The sequence below is a fragment of the Vigna umbellata genome, chromosome 6 (genome assembly GCF_029865625.1).
Source record: "Vigna umbellata cultivar VRB3 chromosome 6, Vumbellata_1.0, whole genome shotgun sequence".
NCBI lineage: Eukaryota > Viridiplantae > Streptophyta > Magnoliopsida > Fabales > Fabaceae > Vigna > Vigna umbellata.
Genome location: NC_142170.1, coordinates 11,818,785 through 11,841,154, shown reverse-complemented (window position 1 = coordinate 11,841,154; position 22,370 = coordinate 11,818,785). Strand labels below are relative to the sequence as shown.

The 22,370-nt window shown below is 30.3% G+C and overlaps 4 protein-coding genes across 4 annotated transcripts; 3 read left to right on the top strand and 1 right to left on the bottom strand.

Annotated features, from left to right (window-relative positions):
• Positions 1-3,876: 3,876 nt before the first annotated feature.
• On the top strand, positions 3,877-8,244 carry LOC124845979 (MLO-like protein 6). The gene is made up of 15 exons (XM_088092632.1): positions 3,877-4,128; positions 4,219-4,276; positions 4,381-4,607; positions 5,299-5,415; positions 5,506-5,566; positions 5,822-5,910; positions 6,130-6,204; positions 6,436-6,530; positions 6,624-6,673; positions 6,775-6,815; positions 6,907-7,080; positions 7,221-7,256; positions 7,410-7,477; positions 7,587-7,647; positions 7,771-8,244. The coding sequence occupies exons 1-15, from the start codon at positions 4,018-4,020 to the stop codon at positions 8,143-8,145; spliced, it is 1,638 nt and encodes a 545-aa protein (XP_087948758.1). The 5' UTR covers positions 3,877-4,017; the 3' UTR covers positions 8,146-8,244.
• A 3,539-nt stretch (positions 8,245-11,783) lies between these two features.
• On the top strand, positions 11,784-12,342 carry LOC148196796 (uncharacterized). Its single transcript, XM_088092633.1, has one exon. It carries the CDS (start codon positions 11,893-11,895, stop codon positions 12,202-12,204), a length of 312 nt encoding a protein of 103 aa, XP_087948759.1. The 5' UTR covers positions 11,784-11,892; the 3' UTR covers positions 12,205-12,342.
• Positions 12,343-13,451: 1,109 nt separating this feature from the next.
• Positions 13,452-16,292, top strand: LOC124843626 (syntaxin-71-like). Its single transcript, XM_047320422.2, has 9 exons — positions 13,452-13,827; positions 13,915-14,040; positions 14,820-14,979; positions 15,072-15,157; positions 15,306-15,374; positions 15,478-15,522; positions 15,637-15,699; positions 15,791-15,867; positions 15,989-16,292. Exons 1-9 carry the CDS (start codon positions 13,672-13,674, stop codon positions 15,999-16,001), a joined length of 795 nt encoding a protein of 264 aa, XP_047176378.2. The 5' UTR covers positions 13,452-13,671; the 3' UTR covers positions 16,002-16,292.
• A 343-nt stretch (positions 16,293-16,635) lies between these two features.
• On the bottom strand, positions 16,636-19,240 carry LOC124843625 (NAC transcription factor 56-like). Its single transcript, XM_047320421.2, has 3 exons — positions 18,982-19,240; positions 18,327-18,613; positions 16,636-17,645 (listed from the first exon to the last, which is right to left on the bottom strand). The coding sequence occupies exons 1-3, from the start codon at positions 19,154-19,156 to the stop codon at positions 17,058-17,060; spliced, it is 1,050 nt and encodes a 349-aa protein (XP_047176377.2). The 5' UTR covers positions 19,157-19,240; the 3' UTR covers positions 16,636-17,057.
• Between the last annotated feature and the right edge of the window lie 3,130 nt (positions 19,241-22,370).

Genomic DNA, 22,370 nt, shown 5'->3' with positions numbered 1-22,370 from the left:
ACAAAGAGTTGGTGTGAACATAGAGTATTTACAATTTATTAAGACTATTATTCATTTACTTCATTTCCATGTATTCACAAACATCTCAATTTCATCCATTAGGTGTTCAATTTCAGTTCTAGGTTCAAACCATATTTCGTAATGTATCAAGAACCACAATTCAGGCATGGGTGGTGAATCTCAAAGCAAGCATTAAGCATAGGAATTGAATACTAACATGAATTGAAAAAACATATATTATTAACATTACTAAATACATAAGAATTTCATGTTTTACCACTAATCTCAACAAATAGGAAAAACCTTCCATGGTGAAAAACTTAGGATTCTACAAAATTAGAGAGATAAAGAAAAAATTGAAACTATAGATAGATGTACTGCCTTTCCCAAGGTTCTTTGCAACTGCTCCATGTTTCAGTTATGTTTCTCCTTCACATTTTCATCTCCAATTCATTATTCATCTTCTTCCTCAACCCAAAGGTGGAACCACTTCTCCGTTTCCTTAGAGAACAATGATTTATCTTTAGAATTTTTTTTTTCTCACATACCGTATCAATATGCTATTCTTGAATCGATCGAATAATATTATTAAGGTCGATTGCATTCAAGTATTGTTTTCCATTATACCTAATACTTCCACATTGAGCAAGACATATGAAAGTTTAAATACATATGTTGCCTTTAATCCTCCGGGTATTCTTTTAAGAATAAAATTATCACATATTTTCAAGTTCCAAAATAAATTATATCTCAAATATGATGACTGATGTAAATATTCATAAAAATTATATCAATGAAATTTAATAAATATGAAAAATCAAATATATATATATATATATATATATATATATATATATATATATTAATATTTTTAAAATAAGTAGGTGTGCGACAATACTAATAGTAGTTTCTAAATTAGTGAGATTAATAATATATCTAATAAAAAAACAAAAATAGCTTGTGTATTTTGAGAAAAAGAAAATTGGAGATTTTTTAGTATTATCATGGAATCTGGATGGGAATTTGCTTGGCAGGCCAAAGGTCAGTCAACTAAGTGGCAGCATTTATACAAGCCTTATACAGAAAGTTAACCCTCTAATTAAGTCATTATCGATCGCAGCAAGTAAAATATACGCCTAGCTAGATTTTAGTTTTTAATGTTCATGAATACTTATTTGATCAGTTCTATGCCTTTTTTTTTAATTTCAGCAAGTGGGCTTATAACTTATTCTGCACCTACTTGCATTCAAACGCACTTTCTTTCCTTGCTAAATTAATTCCTCGAAATTCCCAAAGAAAAATATAATTCAAATTCAACTTATCACAAAGAAGAAGAGTTGTAGCCACTTCTTGCCATTATGCGTAGCACCCTATCTATAATTATTTTTAATTTAGACCATACTAATAAGGTAAAAAAATTATATATATTAGATATTTCGGCTGTCATATTAATTATGATTTAAGTTATAATATTCTACTTGGTATATAGTCAATTTTTTTAATTTACTACCGTAAAAATTAACTGTGCATTACATGAGGAAAAAATTATACTGCATAATGTTACTTATAATTTATAAACGTTGATTGAGTTTTTTTTTTTCACGTAATATACACGGTTCCTTATCTAGTTTCAATTATGGTAACAGTCAGAGTTGGCAAACTAATTAAGCAGTCATTGTCTTCAATAGAAAAGATCTAATCGAATTAACCTATAATCTAAACAATCCGAGATTAATCCAATAAATTAAATCATCAAATATAAATTTTAATATATTAAATTCAAATTATACAATATTTATTAGATTAAATCTAAATCCAAACCGATTCTCACATACGGGTGAACGTGTTAATTTGTTTGCGACCATAGATCCTTTGACCTTTACGGCGTCATCAGCAGTATCCAATGCATTGGAAGATTAGGTGCGCTTGCCCACTCTGCACGTCATTCTAGTGTTTTAATACACAAAACATTTATTTTATAATAACTTTTTTTCCTTTTTCAAATATTACCACAAGTGGTCTACGTCAAATCATCAATCAAAATAGTACAAAATAAATCATATTTTAAATACCTTTTTAACCCCTTAATTTTGAAGTAACCGGTCTAATCTAAAATATATCTTTTATTTATATGTTTCTTTTAATTTTTTCTCTTATTTAAATCCTGTTAAAAAATTTGTTTAGATTAATTATTAATAGATAGATGTTATTTATATAATAATCTATTTCAACAATCTGTAGGATAGTGATTGGTTTTGGTCAAATTTTGTGAGTCACCAAGACCATAATTTTTCGAACTTCTCTAAGCTTTATTTAAAAAAAAATAATATAATGAGTAAACACTAACACAAAACATAAAAATTGCACTAACATTTTATGCTGGTTTTAACGAAATTGATGTGAAATAAAAATGCTATAGCATATAGCATGATTATAATTATAATATAATTTCATCTTTTTCAATCTTATTTTTGTTCAATTTTTTCCTTCGTTCTCACTATTTGTTGGTTTTTAGTGTTCTTGTTTGTTGTGTGATTTTCAAGTGTTTTAAATTTTGTTTTGTCGTTCTTCGTGATTTACTAATGCAACTTTTATTGTCGTTTTCACAATCACATTAGTAGAGTTAACCTTTGATCTTTTTTCATTTTTTTTGTGTTGTGCTATCTGAATGAATGGGATGATGATGAATGGCTAGAATATGTTGTGTGCCCCCTTCTCTATGGGATGAAGTGCGCAAGGGAGATGAATGAAAGATTTTTTTTTCACTTCAATGTCATATATTACATCGGGTGTTTTACAAATGATACAAGAGGTTTTATACTTATTATATTTGTGGTACCTACATCAATCCAAAATTGACTCTAAATAACTCATGTACAAAGTAATTTTTGTACCAATGAAAAAAGCAACAAATTAAATAATAAAAAGTTTATATATATATATATATATATATATATATATATATATATATATATATTTGATATAATAAATAAATTTAACCAAAATATAGTAATAGAAAAAGTATATCAAGCACATCAAATCATCAATAAAAACAGTCCATATAGTATTGGTTTGATAAAAATCTAAAAAACATTCACTAGCGGAAAAAGAATTTTTATTCTGGTTAAAATAAACTTTTTATACTAATTTTAGGATTGATCGATATAGATAGACGATATAGAAAATTTTCACTTTCTATAGCAATTCCATAACTAGTATAAAAAGTTACTTTTTCTACCGGTTAAACGCACCATTGATATAAAAAAATATTTCAAACAGCAAAATTCTTATTTCTAAATCTTTCACACAACTTTCACGCATTTGACATAATGGATCAATTACTTAGTTTATCTTGTATGCAAAATAGTCCAACAATTACAAACCTCTCGTTACAAATAAAAAATATAAGAAACTATTTTTTATATTAGTTATAAATGAAACTACTATATAAAGTTTTTTTATTTATTATAAAAATATTACTACTTTTACTTTTTATACCTGTTACAACCGATAAGTTTTGTTATTTATTGTAAAAATGTCACTGCGTCTATTTTCTATACAAGTTATAATTAATTTTGATATAAATTTTTTTTTATTACAAAAATGTTACTACATTCACCTTCTAAACATGTTATAACTAGAATTAGTATAAAAAACGTAGTTTTATTTATAATTATGCCATCCAGAACTTTTTATACATGTGAATTATAACTAATATAAATAATCATTATAGAAAATGTTTTCCATGTTATTTATATGATTTTGATCATAATTAACTACTATAAAAATAAGAAAGGTATCATGTTTACAATTTATTATGAATGACAAAGGTACATTTTTGTTCTTTTGTCCAACTTTGTGATGATGACCTTCACCACACTGCACAACTAGGAAATAGATTTTTTCGTTCAAAATCGGGGAGCTAGCTAAGCTTTCTACTTGTCATTCCCCTTATCACTCATAATCTACAATCTATTTATACATTCAAAGAAATTAAGAAGGCAATAACTGAAGAAGATGGAAGGAAGAAGCTTGGAGAATACTCCGACTTGGGCTGTGGCCGTTGTTTGCTTCGTTTTGCTCTCGGTATCTATCATCATCGAATACATCCTCAATATAATAGGAAAGGTATCTATGCGTACGCCATCCGTATCTGTAACTGTTTAATCTTAATTATCAATACTTTAACTAATCTCTGCACCATGCATCTTCGAGAAGTGGTTGAAGAAGAAGCACAAAAGAGCGCTGCATGAGTCACTTGAAAAGATCAAATCAGGTGTGTCAATCTGAACCTTTTGAGTTTCGTGTGTCACGGATTAAAGCTTGATTACTGAAAATTAACTTTTATTTTTTATTGGATTAACAACTGTATGCGTGCAGAACTTATGTTATTGGGGTTCATATCGCTGCTTCTAACGGTAGGACAAAGTGTAATATCGAGGATATGTATATCGGAAAAGGTCGCCGGAACATTCCACCCCTGCACTCACCAAAGCGACCACAAAACCGATGCCCGGATATTACTATCGGAGCTTTTCGGTTCCGATCATGACCAAAATCCACGCCGTATTTTGGCAGCCGGAGGAAGTGACAAGTGCGCGGCACAGGTATATCTTACTATGTCAGATTTTAAGAATATAACTTCTAAGTATCACTTCTGTTTATTTTTTTTAAGAATAACATACGTAGGGAAAACAAAGTAGAATTTTTTTTAAAATATTGATTGAAAATTTAGAGAAAATATAAAAAGGGATTTTATTTAGGAATGAAATCGTTTTTTTTTCTGTCAGTTTTTTCTTAAAAAATATTTAATTTGACTGCTATTGACTTCTTCATATTCGTTTAAATGTCTGCTTTCATAGAAAATTTCCATGAACATAGGCAAAGGAAAGGAGCATTTTTCTTTGTCTTGAAACTACAAATTTTTCCAGCAATATTGTTTTGACTTCTGTACCATTTTATTTTATTTTAGGTTTATAATAATAAAAAAAATCCTATAAATCTATGAATATTTTTAAACTTTATCTTAATAAAGAAATATTGAAAAAGAATAAAAATACTGTATTTGCACTAATTATTGGATTATCCATAAGAAAATACAAAAAAGATTTTTTATTAATGATGGGATTCTTATAAAAGATCATGAATATACTTTTAGCTAAAATTTTAAAACTATAATTTTGTAGATTTTTCTTCTTATACTCGACGTAAGATTTCAAAATCATATTTCAATTCCTAATCTAACTAGAAACCTAAATTTGGTCTATTAAATATAATGTGTTTTACATTGTGAAATAGGGTAAAGTCCCGTTTGTCTCATCAGAGGGCATTCATCAACTTCATATATTTATCTTCGTGCTGGCTGTTTTTCACGTTCTTTACTGCATTCTCACTCTGGCTCTTGGCAGAGCAAAGGTAACTAACAAAATATATGTATGTTTACTTCTTCTTTTTTTAACCTCTTAACTCTGGTTTACTCATTTTTGTTGAATGAATCTATAATAGATGAGAAGATGGAAACGATGGGAAGAAGAAACAAAAACAGCACAGTATCAATTTTCACACGGTTTGCCTATATACAATTATACTCTTCAAATTTCAAAATGTGAAAAATATTCACGCCTAGCTTCTTGTTCAAAACATTTAAGAATTAGGTTAAAAAGTTGGTTGATTAAATCCTCTCTTTATTATATATGTCTTTTAAGTCTTAACTTCCATTAATGAGTAATAAAGATGTTTTAATTAAAGTATAACAACATTTTATGACAGTTTGAAAGAAAAGTAGTGCATAAACTCACATTTTGTCTGTTGTTTACTACAGATCCAGAACGGTTTAGATTTGCAAGAGAAACATCGTTTGGAAGAAGACACTTGAGTTTCTGGACTCAACATACTGTCCTTGTTTGGATTGTGAGTCTTCTCATGCTTCTCTTTCTTCTTTTTTCTGAGTGCATGTATACATCAAAAAGAAAATACATTTTCTATTAGTATAAAAGTATTTTATACATAATATTTCTCTTAAATGAATCAAACCATTATGAAATGTCGTGATTATTTCATTGTAGCAGAACCTTTTTTTTAACACACATAACAATTTCTTTACTTTACACTTGTTTTTGCTATGTACAGATTTGTTTCTTCAGGCAGTTCGTACGCTCAGTTCCTAAAGTTGATTACTTGACCTTGAGGCATGGATTTATGATGGTAAATCACATTACACTCCTTTACTAATTTCACCAACTAGAATTAGTCTGCAATGAACAATTTATATTCACATCCCTAACATAAGTTTTATACACAGCAAACTTAACATGAAACATATTTAATTCCCTAATGAAATTTATCGATGTTTTTTTTTTCCTATCAAATATGAAAAAATTATATAAAAAACTCTTTGAAAGGTCTTCTTGTGAAATATAACCTGAACTTCTTTAGGCACATTTGGGGCCTCAAAGTCGCCATAAATTTGACTTTCGGCAATATATTAAAAGAAGTTTGGAAGAAGACTTCAAAGTGGTCGTTGAAATCAGGTTTTGTGCTTGATTTATCCTCACTGTCTATTCCTCCCTTCTGAATTATGGCAAAAGTAGTAAAACCATTGTTCTCACATTCTAATATTTCAGTCCTCCAATCTGGTTCATCACTGTGCTTTTTCTCCTGTTTCACACCCATGGTACTTCTTACACTAACTCACACCAAGCTAAGTAATTTCTCATGATTATGAAGGTGTGTACGTAACTTACGTTTCCTTACATAATTTTTGCATATGATCAGGCTGGTACTCTTATCTGTGGCTGCCATTTGCTCCTTTGATCGTAAGCACATGCAAATTAAGCCTTGGCTTAATCAATAATAATGATATTTTAATTTCTTTAATCATAATTAACGTGGTGAAAATGCATGTAGATTGTTCTATTGGTGGGAACTAAGCTGCAAGTGATAATAACGAAGATGGGTCAAAGAATTCAAGAACGTGGAGAGGTTGTAAAGGGTGTGCCACTGGTTCAACCTGGAGATGATCTCTTCTGGTTCAACAAACCTCGACTCATTCTCTACCTCGTCAATTTCGTGCTCTTTCAGGTATGAATGCGTACACCACTTTTTCAAAAGCATCAACATCAATCAAATCCAACATTCTTAATTCCCTCGCTGTTATTCAATCAGTGACTAATTAATCCAAGTCTTCTATGTCTCTTTTTCTTGCATGTTCATCGGATCAGAACTCTTTCCAACTCGCCTACTTTTCATGGACTGCGGTTAGTCGTGCTTCTTTTTTTCTACATAAAAATTTCCACACTAAAATACATAAATTCTTTTGCTATATGTAACTATTTCCACATGATCAAGACTGTCGTGTTTTTTACCGAGGTTGATTATACTTATATGAATCATGGAACTTTCTTTTTCAGCTTCAGTTTGGGATGAAATCTTGTTTCCATTCGCAGACGGAGGATGTGGTGATCAAAATCTCAATGGGGTGTGTCCCATTTTCTAGATACATATCTGTTTCATAACACATCATACTAAAACTTTGCAGATATTAATCTGAAGTTAATTGTATAAAATTAACGTAAATGATGTGGCAGGGTTTTCGTTCAATTCCTCTGCAGCTACGTAACTCTTCCTCTCTATGCTCTCGTCACACAGGTAGTTTAATTAGTTGATATCATTTTATAAAACGAATTTGTTTGTGTTTAATTTTTGCAATTTAGGGTTTCTGAAAGAGGATTTAGGAATGAATGAAAATTGATTGGTGATGTGTTGGAACAGATGGGTTCGACCATGAAGCCAACCATATTCAACGAACGAGTAGCCATGGCTCTGAGGAATTGGCACCACGCAGCCAAGAAACACGTGAAGCAACAGAACCGTAGATCACAGTCTCAGACCCCTTTGTCAGGGCCCACAACCCCCGATCATTCTGTGTCTCAGGCCCATCTCTTACGCCGTTGGCACAGTGAAATGAACACCTATCCGACTGACTTTGAAGCCCATCGTCCCTGCGAGATCGATTTAGGCCCATCAACCAAGGTGCATCATCAGGAAATGGAAATGGATCATGGCCCACCGCAAAATGTCAATGACCAGACTCAACACGAGATTAATATTGAACATGGCAAGGAGTTTTCATTTGATAATAGATGATTAAGATTTTACGGTACGCGCGAGTATTAAACTTTTGTATAAAATGTGAAAAACTCAAAATAACACGACAGAGGAAATAATAATGATCTTTTATGTATAGTTTTGTAGACATAGTTGTAGGAATTCCCCCGGTTGAATTTCATTGGACAAAGCTTTTGACAAGAATTTATATAGACAAAATAAATAAGAAGGAAAAAATGAAATATTTTTTTGTAAAATTTAATCCATACAGATCCTTTTATATATATTTTTTAATTTACATATCAGCTACTTATTAAAAAATTCATCTTTTACATTTTGCTTGTTGCTTTTGTCTTTTAAAAAAAATATTATTTTTCTCCTTAAATTTTTTTTATGGACAAACAATTTGTCTTAATATGTTTAGGAAATTTATTCTATAAGTGTTTGAATTTCGTATTGGACTTATATGTTTTTATCATTATAGTTTTCCAACGAATTATACACTGATGCCATTCACAATAAAACAATAATGCTTAATATGCATTTATTTACTATAAATAATATAAAAAATCAATATGCAAATAAAAGAATAATGCTTAATGTGTATTTATTTACTAGAAATAATATAAAAGTTCAAATGCAAATAAGATAATTCTTTATCGTTCCAAATTGAAACATTGAGTTTTATTTAATTAATAATAAGTAACATTACATTAATTATTACATATATAAGTCTTTCTAATGTTTTTTAAATAAATCTTCTTTAAATTTAAAAGGAGATAACTAATTATATAAATATATATTAAAATATCAACAAAAAGAAAGGTTATATCATGATAACTTTGGGAAATTTTTATCAACTTTATTATGATAACCTTTTTATAATGGAAATATTCATCAACTTTTACTACTTAATATCTTTCTGTATATGAGTCCAATATTAGTAAAGTTATAATGATCTCATTCTCAAAATTATCACTCAATACATTTTAAAATCATTTAATGTAATATTTTCTTTCTAGAAATAACTACATTCACACTAAATACATATATAGATATCAAATAACATTCTATGATGGATTTTTGTAAAACACTTACTAAGTCATATATTAGACTCTGGCAAAATCCAATGTTATATTAGGTCACACACATTCAGTAAATTTTGGCAAAATCCTAAGTTTTACGAGGCTACACATAAACTCAGAGTAGATTTTAGTAAAACCTAAAGTTCTACCAAACCACAAAAACATTAAGAATGTTTTATTTTATTTTTAAAATATTTCCCTTTCACTCAATGGATATAGAAGCTCACTCAACAAGACCAAGCTGAGAAATCTTCAAAACTCAAACTTATTGATCAAGCACTCTCACTTGTTTAGAAAGATACCTCTGAAAATATGTATACTTGATGAATCTTCAATCATCTAATGTATAGTTTATTCTAAGCTCATTGTATTTTCATCAATTTATTTTCGTTTATCGAAGGAATAAGTTGTTCAACAACCAAGCACTGAAAATAATATCACATAAATTGACCAAAATAACATGTCAAGATAAATAAGCACTCCCAAGAATATTTATTTTATTTTTAAAATCTTTTCCTTTCACTCAATGGATATAGAAGCTCACCCAACAAGACCAAGCTGAAAAATCTTCAAAACTTAGATTCGTTCATCAAGCACTCTCACTTGTTTTGAAAGATATCTATCAAAAATATATATGATTAATGAATCCTCAATCAACTAATGTATAGTTTATTCTAAGCTCATTGTATTTTCATCAATTTATTTTCGCTTAACAAAAGAATAAGTTGCTCAACAACCAAACACTAAAAATAATATCATATAAATTGACCAAAATGACGTGTCAAAGATAAATAAGCACTCTCAAATTCATACAATAAAATACATTTCAATTTTATTATATATAATTCAATAATATTGATAAAAACAACTCATATTTAGACAAATTGTCATTCTATCAACATAAAATCAAATATTTTAGCAGCAAAAATGAACAAATCACCATATATTTCTACAACAAATTTCAACCAAAACAAAATAATAAAAAAACGAATTAGTTTTTCTTACCTATATTAAACTTTTACTATGTTAAAGACTCTAACTCTCACATGATACTTTATCTATATAAAAATAACTCAGATTAATGATATAAACACATTCTAATAATTATAGACAAGTAGGTATTTATCTTGAATATTTTTCAATCACACAAATCCGTAAAGACACCATATCATGCAATATTTTCAAAATAATCAGAAAAAAAAATGAATTTACTTTAATAAAAGTTGGGATCAATTAAGGTGTTAGTATTATCCGCTATAACTCTTATAATAATCTTTGATCTCAAAGAAATAAGTATAAATAACATGCAATATTTTCAAAATAGTTAGAAAAGAAAAAAAATGAATTTACTCTAATGAAAATTGTGATCAACTAAGTTGTTAGTATTATATGCTATAATTCTTATAACAGTCTTTGATCCTTTGAGATAAATATAAATATCTTAAGTTTATATAAATAATTTTAAAAAAATTAATACGGTAATAAAATTCTTAAATAATAACCAATTTTTGAGAAAAAAAATATAATTAATATAGTCACAATTTAAATACTAATTTATCTAAAATATTTTCTATTATTAAAATAAAAAATCATTATAAATAAGAAAATGTGTTCATTCATTACAAAAATAATTCAAAATTTAAAAGATAAAAGAAATGAAATAAGTTGGAATTTTGATATACTTTATATTTTGTAATAAAGTGCAAAATTCATTCATTTTATTTTTTTAATTTTACCAATCCAAATAACTTTCTTACATAAAATTCATCTCAACTTTTATCCTCTCCATGTTTTCTTCCATTCTTTTCTTAGACATCTCATATTTAAACCAACAAAATATTTAGCGTAAATCTGATTTAATTTTATGAAGTCTTCAAATTAATTTCAAGTATGTTTTAAGGTAATTTTTTACAATATTAAAACTCGCTAAAGGAAAATATCCAAATTTATAACGTAGTAATAATTACTTTTCCATTTCAAAACGATCTATGATATTCATTAAATAAACTTAGTTCAAGATATACATTATTTAAAATATAAGTAAATATAACCTATAAGATTAATTATTTACAAATATTTAACTCATCCCAATTATAGAAAAATAATAAATTATTGAAATTTATGAATTTTATTTTTCAATATTTTTAGATAAAATAAATCTATTGAAGGATTATTCTGAGAGAGATAAATGCTTCTCTTGGCCGACCAACTACCCCATTAATAATTTCTTAATCCAACTCTTTTATACTATAGAATCAAAAGAAATTCTTTAAAAACATGCAAAAAAAAAAACAAAATAATTAAGATAATACAGTATAATTTATTTTATCAATCTTGTTATAGAAAAAAAAAACTAGATTTCTTATCACAACTAAAATTAAATGATTATAATATTTAAAAAATGATATATTATACCTTCTAATTTTTCTACATTTATTCCACACTAAATAAAAAACTAATATTTTTTTAGTTTAAAAATAACACGTAATTTTGTTAGTATTGAGTAGGTATAGAATAAAAAAATAAAAGTTTACACATAATTTTGTTATCACATTATATTTTAATAACCCACGAAAACGCAAGTTTTATGAGACTCTTCTAATTTTACTATTGTAACCCTAATTCTTTCTTTCTTCTTCTCCTCTCGTCAAACTTCATTTCCCAATTTCTCTGCTACCTTCTTCATCCTTGCGTTTGCGACATGGCCAGAGGTTCCTCTCAGTCTCAGTCCTCCACTTCAACGGCCGCCCGACCAGGAATCGCGGCTCCCCGTGGTTCCGCTGCTGCCACCGCCGGCATGCGCCGTCGCCGTGTTGCTAGTGGAAACAGCTCCACCGCCACCAGTGTCGGCGGCGGTGGAGGCGGAAACATGCTGAGGTTCTACACGGACGATGCTCCCGGGCTGAAGATTTCACCGACGGTGGTGCTGGTGATGAGCCTCTGCTTCATCGGCTTCGTCACCGCCCTCCACGTCTTCGGCAAACTCTACCGCTCCAAATCTGGCGGCGCCTGATCTTACGATCCTCTTTCGGATCTGTTGTTCTGATCCACCTTGCTTTATTTTCGGCTTTTTATTGACATTTGCAATTTCAGTATTTTGTTCTTGTGAAGTCAAATGCGCCTTTAAATTTCAATCTATGTTGTTTCTTTATCTGATCACGTATATCAATTAGTTTGCTTGTTATCAACATTAGCTTTGTTTTTATTTTCTAGTCCGAAATCGAATTGAGATATTTTTCTGCAGGAATGGTTTTCAGAACACATCGTTAAACTGAATCAAATGAGCGATTTTGAAATTAAACAGGTGGAGTCTGATCATTTCTACCTTCATTCTAGAATGTGCTCGGTGTTTGATGGTCCAATCCAATTGTCTTTCTCAATTTTTACAAGAAACTAGGTTTTTTGGTGAAAAAATCCATATTTATAAAGACATAGATGTTTGTCACATTGTTACACACGGATAGAGATCTTTTAGAGTTGATTTCCAGAAGATTCAATCTAACCCAACACAATGGAGATGTTTTTTCTTAATTGGGGTGAAATTCAGTATTTTTCTAATATTAATATTATACTATATTTTAAAATAATTATTAAAACAACTAAAAAATAATACAAAAATCTAAAATTAATCTAATATGAGATTTATTAAAAGAAACTGTTTAGTTTCTAAAACTATTACAAAATTACACAGAGATATATATACTTCAACTAAAATATATTTTTCTCGATTTTTTGGGTGTTTCTATTATAAGATTTGCGTATTTACTTTTATTTACTTTATGTGATATAAATCTTATTTCTCACTTATAGAAGGCTAAAATTAAAAAATAATCTTTAAAACTAATATAGACAGCTTCCTTTGTTTGGGTCGCCGCCTTGTGCACTTGTGAACACGATGGGAGGCCATTCATGGTTGAAAACGAAGAGAAAAGATCCAATTTCTGATTGAACATGATAGAAAAATAAGAAATTTAAATTTTTTATTTACAAAGTATTGTTTCATTTTCTTTTAATATTATCCTTGGTTATTTCTTTCTCTTACTTTTATTCTAAAAATCATTTTTCATGGAAATACATTCCTAAAACAACCAAACAACAAAAGAACCTTCATATACATTATTTTTCTTGGTAAAATTTATAAAAAAAGAAAAAGAAAAATTGAGTTTTGAATTAACTAACTTGATTAACAGTTAAAGCATTTATTAATAAAAAGGTGACGGTAACTATAATGAGGCGAAAAAGGTAAGGGAAAGACATGCATGCATTGGCAATGGTAATGCGTGGAGAAGGGTTGTGGAAGCGAATTGTGCGTTGAACGGCTGGTTTGCGTTTGAGATGGAAGAGTGGAGAGTAACAAAAAAGAAGAACTTCAACAACTTTCTCTCTCCCCATTCTGTCACCGTATCCATTGCCACTCCTTATTTTGCAGAGTTTCCCCCGCAGAGAATCAACCTGAGGAGAATCCACAGCAACGGCAACAATGTCTGTCATCGACATTCTCTTCCGCGTCGATACCATTTGTCACAAATATGACAAATACGACATCGACAAGCAGCGCGAGCAAAACGCCTATGGCGACGACGCCTTTGCTCGCCTCTATGCAGCTGTCGAATCCAGCATTCAGACCGCTCTCAACGTTCCCTTCTCTTCCCTTCCCTTTTCATATCTTTCCGCGTTGCTTTTCTTCGAAATTCACTGCATCTCCCTCTTTGCTTCGATGCAGAAATCGGAGGCTGCTTCCACGGAGACCAACAGGGCAGTTGCTGCGGCTTTGAATGCGGAGGTTCGTCGGACAAAGGGTAGACTCATGGACGAGATTCCTAGACTGCGCAAATTACTGCATAAGAAGGTCCACCAACCTTCTTTCTCAACCTATTCATCACCTCTAACGTTTCTCTGTTTTGTTTCTTCACCGTTTTCCCCTTTATTAAGTGCACTTTTATTTACATTTAATGTATGCTACAACAAAGGACTTGTTTTTCTATCAGCATGTCAACAGGGGAGGTGATTGTGGAACATGCCAGGGTAAAATATTATTAACAGACAGAAAATCCATTCCAACTTTGTTTAAACAAAAAATACCGTATTGACATTTCTTTTTTTAATGTTTTTTATGGCCTTAGAAGGAATGGCCAACCTAATTGGCCCAGTGGTGGGAGATTTGAGTAGTTTAATAAAAATCTTCATTTAGTTATTGTACACCAAATAAAGAAAGAAGGAATGACTTTTACATAAAAATCTTCAGAAGGATGAAGATATGGATGAGATGCAGATGATTCTGATCATCAATTTGAATAATTTGTCTGGTTGAACAAGCTTAAAAAATAAGTTCCATTCTTTAGTTTTGCTTTCACTACAGTCCCTTTGTCACTGGTTGAGGGTAGGCTGGATCAAGATATTGTCTTTCTGAAATCTTTCAAATGTGCTTAATGGCCCACCTTCTATTGGTGTATACGTTTCAGCGAGAAATCGATGAATGAAAATAAAATAACTGCTATTCAGATATATTTTCAGAATAGGGAAGATATGCTTCAGTTTGCTTTGTGCCTTGGGTCTATGCTATCTTCAACTTGTAATAATGGAAGCAAGGCTTTGGTTGCATTTAAAATCTAATGGTAACATTAACAGGTTAAAGGTCTCACAAAAGAGGATATGGCCATTCGTCAGGATCTTGTTCTGGCATTGCCCGAGAGAATCCAAGCAATACCTGATGGTATTTCTGGTGCTTCTATTCAAACTGCAGGATGGACTGCTGACTCATCACAGCCATATGTCAAGTTTGACTCAGGTGATCCGCATTACTAGTATTAAACGCATTTACCATCAGCAGCATCTGAATTAATTGTTAATTATGATCGTCTCTTTCATTCACAACCTCAGAGGGACAACATGATACTGAATATTTCCAACAAAGTGAAGAATCCAGTCAGTTCCGACAAGAGTATGAGATGCGCAGGAAGAAACAGGTTTGCAAGATTTCTTCAGTATTCCAATTACCTTCTTGTCTACGTTAATCGTTAAATCAGGAACTGCCTGCGTTTATCGTCATTTTATGGTATTTTCCACAGACTGATCTATGTATAGTCTTGATGAGTCAATTTTTTATTTGTACAGGATGAAGGACTTGATATCATATCGGAGGGATTGGATACCTTGAAGGAACTGGCCCAAGATATGAATGAGGTTTGTTCTGTTATGCATCTATCTCTGTTTGGGAATTTTGTTGAAAGATGTTGGGTTTTTTAAGAAGGTAATCTTTTTCTCATATTCCCCCAACTATGTTCAGGAATTGGATCGGCAAGTTCCACTAATGGACGAAATTGACAAAAAGGTAAAACAGATATTTCTTCAGTCATGCTTTTCTCTGTTCAGATAGATAGATAGGTAGATTTCACTGAATAATATTGTCATGAATGCATATGAATTGCGTGGTCTGATTACACAGGTGGATAAGACAACAGCTGAACTGAGAAACACTAACGTGAAGCTGAAGAAAACTCTTAACGAGGTAACTGACATGATTAATTGCACTCTCCTTTCTGTGAAAACTTTCAAATTGCAAGTTTCAATTGATTTGCAATCTTTTGTTTCCTCTCCAGATAAGGTCTAGTCGAAACTTTGTCATCGACATCATTCTACTCTGTGTTCTTCTTGGAATCGTTATGTATTTATACAAGTAAGCTGCGATTGTTTTCATCATAACAAAACTAAGCAAAAGTGTTTATTAATTTCTTTATTTATGCTAATTCTGTACTCCCTCGTCTGCTGGCTAATACAACATCTTCTCTTTATTTCAGTGCTCTGAGGTGACTTGATCTTGAATCATTTCCCTTGTTGTACTGGTATCCGGTTGTAACATGGTATTGCATCCTTGTGCTATCTGAGGGCTGTCACTGTAAATTTCGAACACTACATCATGGTTCAGCTGCTGGAGAATGGCAACATACACTTTACCAATGTGCTTTGTAATTCTTTGATGTATTAATGGCCACTTTAATATATCATCGCTCTTTTCTATAAGTCTTGCCTACTGTTTCTCTTGGCATGTAACTCTCTGCATACTAAGTTAGAAGATTGATGTTTGGGGCACACCTGTCTTCTAACGCCATTGTTACATAACCTCTCACAAAACAACTTTTGTTATTAAATATGACCTCAATTACCATTTATGTTAAATCAGTGACGGAAACAAATGGTTCAAAGTGAACTGCAAAATTTTCTGAATGCATATAAACTTTTATGCTGGTTCGACGCTAAAGTATAATAAATAGGCTCAGAGCATGTATAATAAAGAGGTCTTCATAACAAAAATTAATTATAATAATTAAATTAATTTTTGGAGTGGTAAAAATTAAAGTAAAATTAAAAAGTAATAAAAATTGTAAATTTATAAAATTTGACCTTTCGATTAAAACATGCAGAACAAATTACAAGTGATGTGAAATGATACAAGTCATTTAAAAGTAAAATAAAAACTCCTGAGAAGGTATTACAGTACGCCAATACGCAGCAACTTGTAGATGTTCTTGTTACTTACATGAGACTTTTAAATAAGAAGCAACTCCTGTAGGTTGGATAGATACAAATGTTTCTACACGCTATGATTACTAGGTAGGATAAAGTACTAGTTGAACTGACACAGGTCACGCTCAAGAAGCTAATTGGCTGGGGCATTATTTACATTGTTTCCTAGTAATTTCACGAATACATGGAAACTTCTATACTGCCCCATGTTAGCCATGCATAAAGAAAAAGATCAATCATTCGCTTGAATATTTCGGGCTATCATCCTTCCGGTTACATCTACGTCATACCTGTGAAGTGAAAGAACGTCGACTGTCTTATAAATTATAATAAGAACTTTCATCACTGAGGGTACCTTCCTGTAAAGACTAAATCGTTAAGCTCTTGAAAATTGATGCCAGTGTCTGGTGGGTTCCCGCTGAAAATGTCATCTTCAGACTGGTTTTGGTTATAGCAGTTCAATTCTCTACTGGCCAACACCTTGCTAGGTGATTCGTCCATTTTGTCCTCAGCGTTGAACTTCCTGTTAAAAGAGATGAGATTTCCATACTGTTCATCTTCATTGGATTTTCTTGTCAGAGGGTTGAAGTAACTGTCCAAAGAAGGAAATGTCATTTGAGAATTCACTTTAGTGAAACCATCTTCAAAAACTGAAACTAGATTGGTGCCTTTGCAGCCCTTAAAGCTCATATTTGGCATGTTTTCAGTGGGAGATACAGGTGCACCGACAAGAATAGAGGCTATGATCTGATAGTCTTTGTATTGATAATCAGTGATCATGTCAGCCCGACAGTTCATGTTTGTTGGATATCCTTCACTCCTCGGTAGTTTTGCAGACAGGTTTAGTTCACTAGGATTCTCTTGATTTTCACCTGATATCTTCGAAGAGTAGCCTTTATGTCGAACCCGGCATAATACCCAGTCATCCAACTGTCACAACAAGACAGATGCTTATTATTGCATGAAGTTCATGTACTATGAATAAGGTATCGTAGTTTCAGAAACACGTTTGAAAATACAAAGAATAGACCTCACAAGTTATCTTAGTAGAAAAATAATCCTAGCATTTTAGTAATCCATAAATCTAATTTACGTGCATAAAACTGAGCTCTAAATTCGTACCTTTGAGAAGTTGCCCGTTTCATGCTGTTCATCAATGGAATCTATACTATACTTTACTATGCTGTTCAAATCGCTTTGTTACGAGTTTTTAGCAGACTGGTTGAAGTTTACTTAATTATGTTAAAACTTAAAGAACTGTTCATTCTTACAATAGTTTTATATCTCCTTAAAATTGGGAGTGATATTTTTAACGATGGAATTTTTATCTCCATTTTCATAGGGACATCAGACCGACCCTTTTAGCTGGACAAGATACTGTTTTTATTTAGACTGTAATATACTGCATTTCTTTATTCAAACACTCGTAAGTTACTAGTAGTAATCATGTCTGTTTAAACCTACTGCTAGGAAATATGAAACCAAATGGAATTGCTAGTTTATGTGGATCAAGATCCTGTTTGAAAGAAATTCTGCTATAAATATCCTGTTGTCCTAAACTGGTTATCTTCTTCCCAGGGAACCAAAATGTTTGTTTACAAGAATACTTACCCGCATGGAGCCTTTTAGCCTGGGGGATTTGGTAATTGTATCAATCAATCTATACTCATTCATGATCCAATCCGTCTTAGATCCCTTAGGAGGTCGACCTGAATAAAACACCAGAGCTTTCTTCACTCCTATGCGCTTTGATCCATTGGAAGAAAGAATTGGCTTGTCAGTTCCTGTTGCCTTCCAGTATCCTGAGGCTGCTGCCCTGTTTGGTCTCAATCCATTTGGGTACTTTCTGTCTCTTGGGCTAAAGAAATACCACTCTTCTTCTCCAAATAAAGACTTATCTGCAAATTCACAACAAAAACAAAAAAAAGGCTTCATTTTTCTCAACTGCATTCATCAACATAACTTAGGAAGTCTCTCAATAAACTTTTTTCAGAAACATTTATAAGAGAAGAAAATAAAGTAAAAAATCTCATAAGCTAAAACTAGTTTATAATATAAACTTTCTCGTCTCATCTTCTCCAGAAATCTGCTTTTCACCTATGCATAAGTTATTTTCTTTTGAAGAAGCTAGTTTAAGCATAAGTTTAACACATGAAGAAAAGTTCTTCAAATTTTAATTTTATTTTCTTCTCTTTGAAAGCATTTCGGAGAAGTTTATCTTATCCCATGGTAAACAGAAGGAGTGAGTGCATGGCGAAGGACAAACTGGGTAGCTCCCACGGGTTATACTTGTAGAGATCTATCTCAGCTATAATAGATGCTGGAAGTGGACGTGAACAGATTTTGTTTCGCAAGTAATGAACTATGAGTTCTTCATCAGAAGGGTGGAATCTGAAGCCAGGTGGAAAAGAGTAACCAGAGCCCAGTTGATCTCCCTCCATCAAAGAATACTTTGCTCTTAGCAAAAGAGAGAGAGAGAGAGAGAGAGAGAGAGACCAAGGGAATCAACAAGTGCCGATAATACCAATTAGGCTGCCTTTAAATAAGAGAGTAAAATGTTATCTACTTATCCGCATTATATATAATATGGCTCCAGTCCCATGCAGATATTACCAACATTGTGGAGAAAATACTAGGGACAGGAACCAATTATTTGCAAGTAAAGTTTGAGAGAAGACAGAGAAACCCATCAATTTGGCTTTACTCAATGAATTGACCTTCACCTACGTACTAGATAGCAACTTGCGCATGATAGATAAAGCACAATCTGCTTAACACCTCATCACCACAATGCATAGTTCTGCTATAAATTGAGCTTTGCGCAAAGTTAAAACTGAGATATAAAAATAATTTTGTGACATAATAAGTTAGTGTCACTTTCGCAACCTTATTGTGGACAGGACTCTTGTGCAAAAAGAAAAATGTATCCAAAACGAAGCAGATTAACAGGTTAAGATACGTTGCTTGTTTGATTGGATTACACAATGCAGACGACAAATTTAAATAGCCTCTGATACTGACTCTCTATTAATCAAAGTAAATAATAACTCCCTCTCTCTTCTAAAAAATAAAAAACCGAAAGGGTACCTAAGGGGCTTTTGTTTTTCTTACTGTTTGTTTGGCTAGGTTACAGAACCCTCTTCAACTCTAAACAACTATGTAGTATTTAAACTTAAGGGCATGGTGATGAATCTGATTGCATAGGTTTCTGCGCTAAGCTTGTGTCCTTGGAGAACTTCGCGAGTTGTCTTATTACAACGACATAATAAAGTTGCTTCAAATGTCAAGTCTTCTAATGCCTTGAAACTTCCTCATTTCAATATTAGCCTTGTCTTCATTTCTTGTCCTTTTTTTTCCAATTTCCCAGCAGTGAAACATAAACCAAGTCTAGTGGGGACTACATCAACACATGAGTTTGTGACATTGTTATTTTTTTCATTATTCAAATGCTAACGAATTAAGAAATGAAAAATAGTCGTGCTGAACTATAATCTCGTTAACAAAAATAGAGCTAATCAAAAGCAACAGGGAAAGTATTACCTTCATTCAAACTTTTGCACAAACATTTTGGTCGCAAACAAAAACCGATGATACCCAGGTTTTTCAATTTGTTCTTCACCAGCGAAAGCAGCTTTTGATTTGGAACCTACCTCGCATAAGTTGTAAATAATCAATATTTTGGTTCACGTTGACACAAAAAACTTAGTTCCAATCGAGTTTCTTCCTCATGTTTTGTCCTTAAAGACCTCAAATCCTAGGAGTTTTTTTATGCGTCCATCACTAAGGCTGTGTTTGGATCATAACATGAATTTCGAGAAGTGAATTTGAGTTTACCAGAAGATAGACATGGAAGAATGAATTTGAGTTGATTTAAAAGGAAAAGAAGGTGACGTTTGAATTGTTTAGTTAGGAGTAAAAATGTCTGATTTAAATAAATTGGAGATGAAAATTTGTCTATAATTTATGGATATTATATATTTAAAAGAATATTATAATAAATAATATCAGATGTTTACTAAATTATCTTTGAGTGAAATTGTGATATCTATTATTATTATATTTATTATAATTATTTTATAAGTTTATTATAATTATTATTATTTTATTGTAAATACGATATAAACTAATTTATATTATCATTATATTTTTATTACTTTTTATTAACAATATTTTAATTTTTGAATTATTGGAGAGGGAAGCGCTCTCTTCCTCATCCTTCCTATTTGTTTTCTGCACTGGGATTTGGATATGTGCAAAGCACGGGGTGTTTAAAAATATAATACATTTATTAGGTTAATTTAAATTTATAAAAATTTAATTATTATTTGAAAGTTATATAAATTAAAAGATTTATGTAAAAGAATTGATAAAAAATTAGAAATATTATAATAAAAATATAAAGACATAATCCTATTTGTACTTTAGTTGGAATATTTGTTTTTTTTTTAAATTAATTATGTATTATTTAAAAAAGTTTTAATTGTTTGTTAACTTTTTGAAAAATTATTTTAACTAGGCTTTCTTCAAAATATTATTATTTTAACTGTATTTTAACTTTATGTCACGTCTTAATATGTGTATTTTTAAATTTTTTTTTTGTGAAAAAATAATTATCATATGTTAAACTTCTAATATAACACGTGATATTATTTATGTCATATAATTCAGAAAATGTCAATATCAAATATTATTATCTTTATTTTAATTTAATTTTTATTTTTATCATAATAAAATAGTATTGTAGTCGTAGGACAATATTTATTATTAATATAAATGTTATATTATATTCTTTTTATTAAAAATAACTTTTTAATATATTACTTATATATTATTAATTCATAACATAATTAAAATTTATTAAGTATAAATATATTTAAAAATAAATAAATATTTAAAACTGATACATTATTAATGTATGTTTTCTTAAAAATAAATTAATTAATATTATTTACATAAATAATAAATTTAGTTTTTTAATTGATTCAAATTTATTATTCACATAAATATTATCAGAAATATTTATATTAAAATTTAATGATTAAAGTCGCAAACAATGCATAAAATAATAATATATAATAATATAATATTAAAAAAGTATTTTTAATAAAAAATATCAGTATAATATTTATTCAAATAATAAATTGTGTTTTAATTTGAGGAAATATTATTTTATTTTAAAAAAATTAAAATTAAATTAAATTAAAATAGATTAAACTAAAATCAAATCAATTAACATCTGTCATGAAAGAAACTTCTAGTTTGAGTTTCTGAACATTGCACTGTCAAAGATTCCTTATAATAAACTATGATTATATAAGAATTGAATTAAAATAGCAATAGAACTAAGAAAAATACGGGATTTTTCTGAAAAATGTAAATAAATTTTGTTATTACAAGTAATGAGACGTTTGTAAAAAATAATTATTTTGATTGTTTTACTTATTTGTATAACAATATAAGTAATTAACTGGGTGTGTAAAACACATTAAGTACTTCTGCATATATACATTTCAATATTTAAAAAATGAAATAAAGAAAATATTACAAATATAAGAGTGTACCATTTCATGATATTCACCGACAATGACTTATGATAATATTAAAATAATAATAAGTTCAAAAAATGGATTAGGTAGACATACACATAATTTTAAA

What these genes read in the sequence shown, in the direction of transcription:
- LOC124845979 (XM_088092632.1), top strand. Translation starts at nt 4,018, where the DNA reads ATGGAAGGAAGAAGCTTGGAGAATACTCCGACTTGGGCTGTGGCCGTT. An exon ending in ATACTGTCCTTGTTTGGATT is followed by an intron (nt 5,911 to 6,129) that starts GTGAGTCTTCTC and finishes TGCTATGTACAG; the next exon opens with ATTTGTTTCTTCAGGCAGTT. An exon ending in TCTCCTGTTTCACACCCATG is followed by an intron (nt 6,674 to 6,774) that starts GTACTTCTTACA and finishes GCATATGATCAG; the next exon opens with GCTGGTACTCTTATCTGTGG.
- LOC124843625 (XM_047320421.2), bottom strand. Translation starts at nt 19,156, where the DNA reads ATGGAGGGAGATCAACTGGGCTCTGGTTACTCTTTTCCACCTGGCTTC. An exon ending in TAACCCGTGGGAGCTACCCA is followed by an intron (nt 18,614 to 18,981) that starts GTTTGTCCTTCG and finishes GTGAATTTGCAG; the next exon opens with ATAAGTCTTTATTTGGAGAA. An exon ending in GGCTAAAAGGCTCCATGCGG is followed by an intron (nt 17,646 to 18,326) that starts GTAAGTATTCTT and finishes TTGTTGTGACAG; the next exon opens with TTGGATGACTGGGTATTATG.
- LOC148196796 (XM_088092633.1), top strand. Translation starts at nt 11,893, where the DNA reads ATGGCCAGAGGTTCCTCTCAGTCTCAGTCCTCCACTTCAACGGCCGCC.
- LOC124843626 (XM_047320422.2), top strand. Translation starts at nt 13,672, where the DNA reads ATGTCTGTCATCGACATTCTCTTCCGCGTCGATACCATTTGTCACAAA. An exon ending in GCAAATTACTGCATAAGAAG is followed by an intron (nt 14,041 to 14,819) that starts GTCCACCAACCT and finishes TAACATTAACAG; the next exon opens with GTTAAAGGTCTCACAAAAGA. An exon ending in TGGCCCAAGATATGAATGAG is followed by an intron (nt 15,375 to 15,477) that starts GTTTGTTCTGTT and finishes AACTATGTTCAG; the next exon opens with GAATTGGATCGGCAAGTTCC.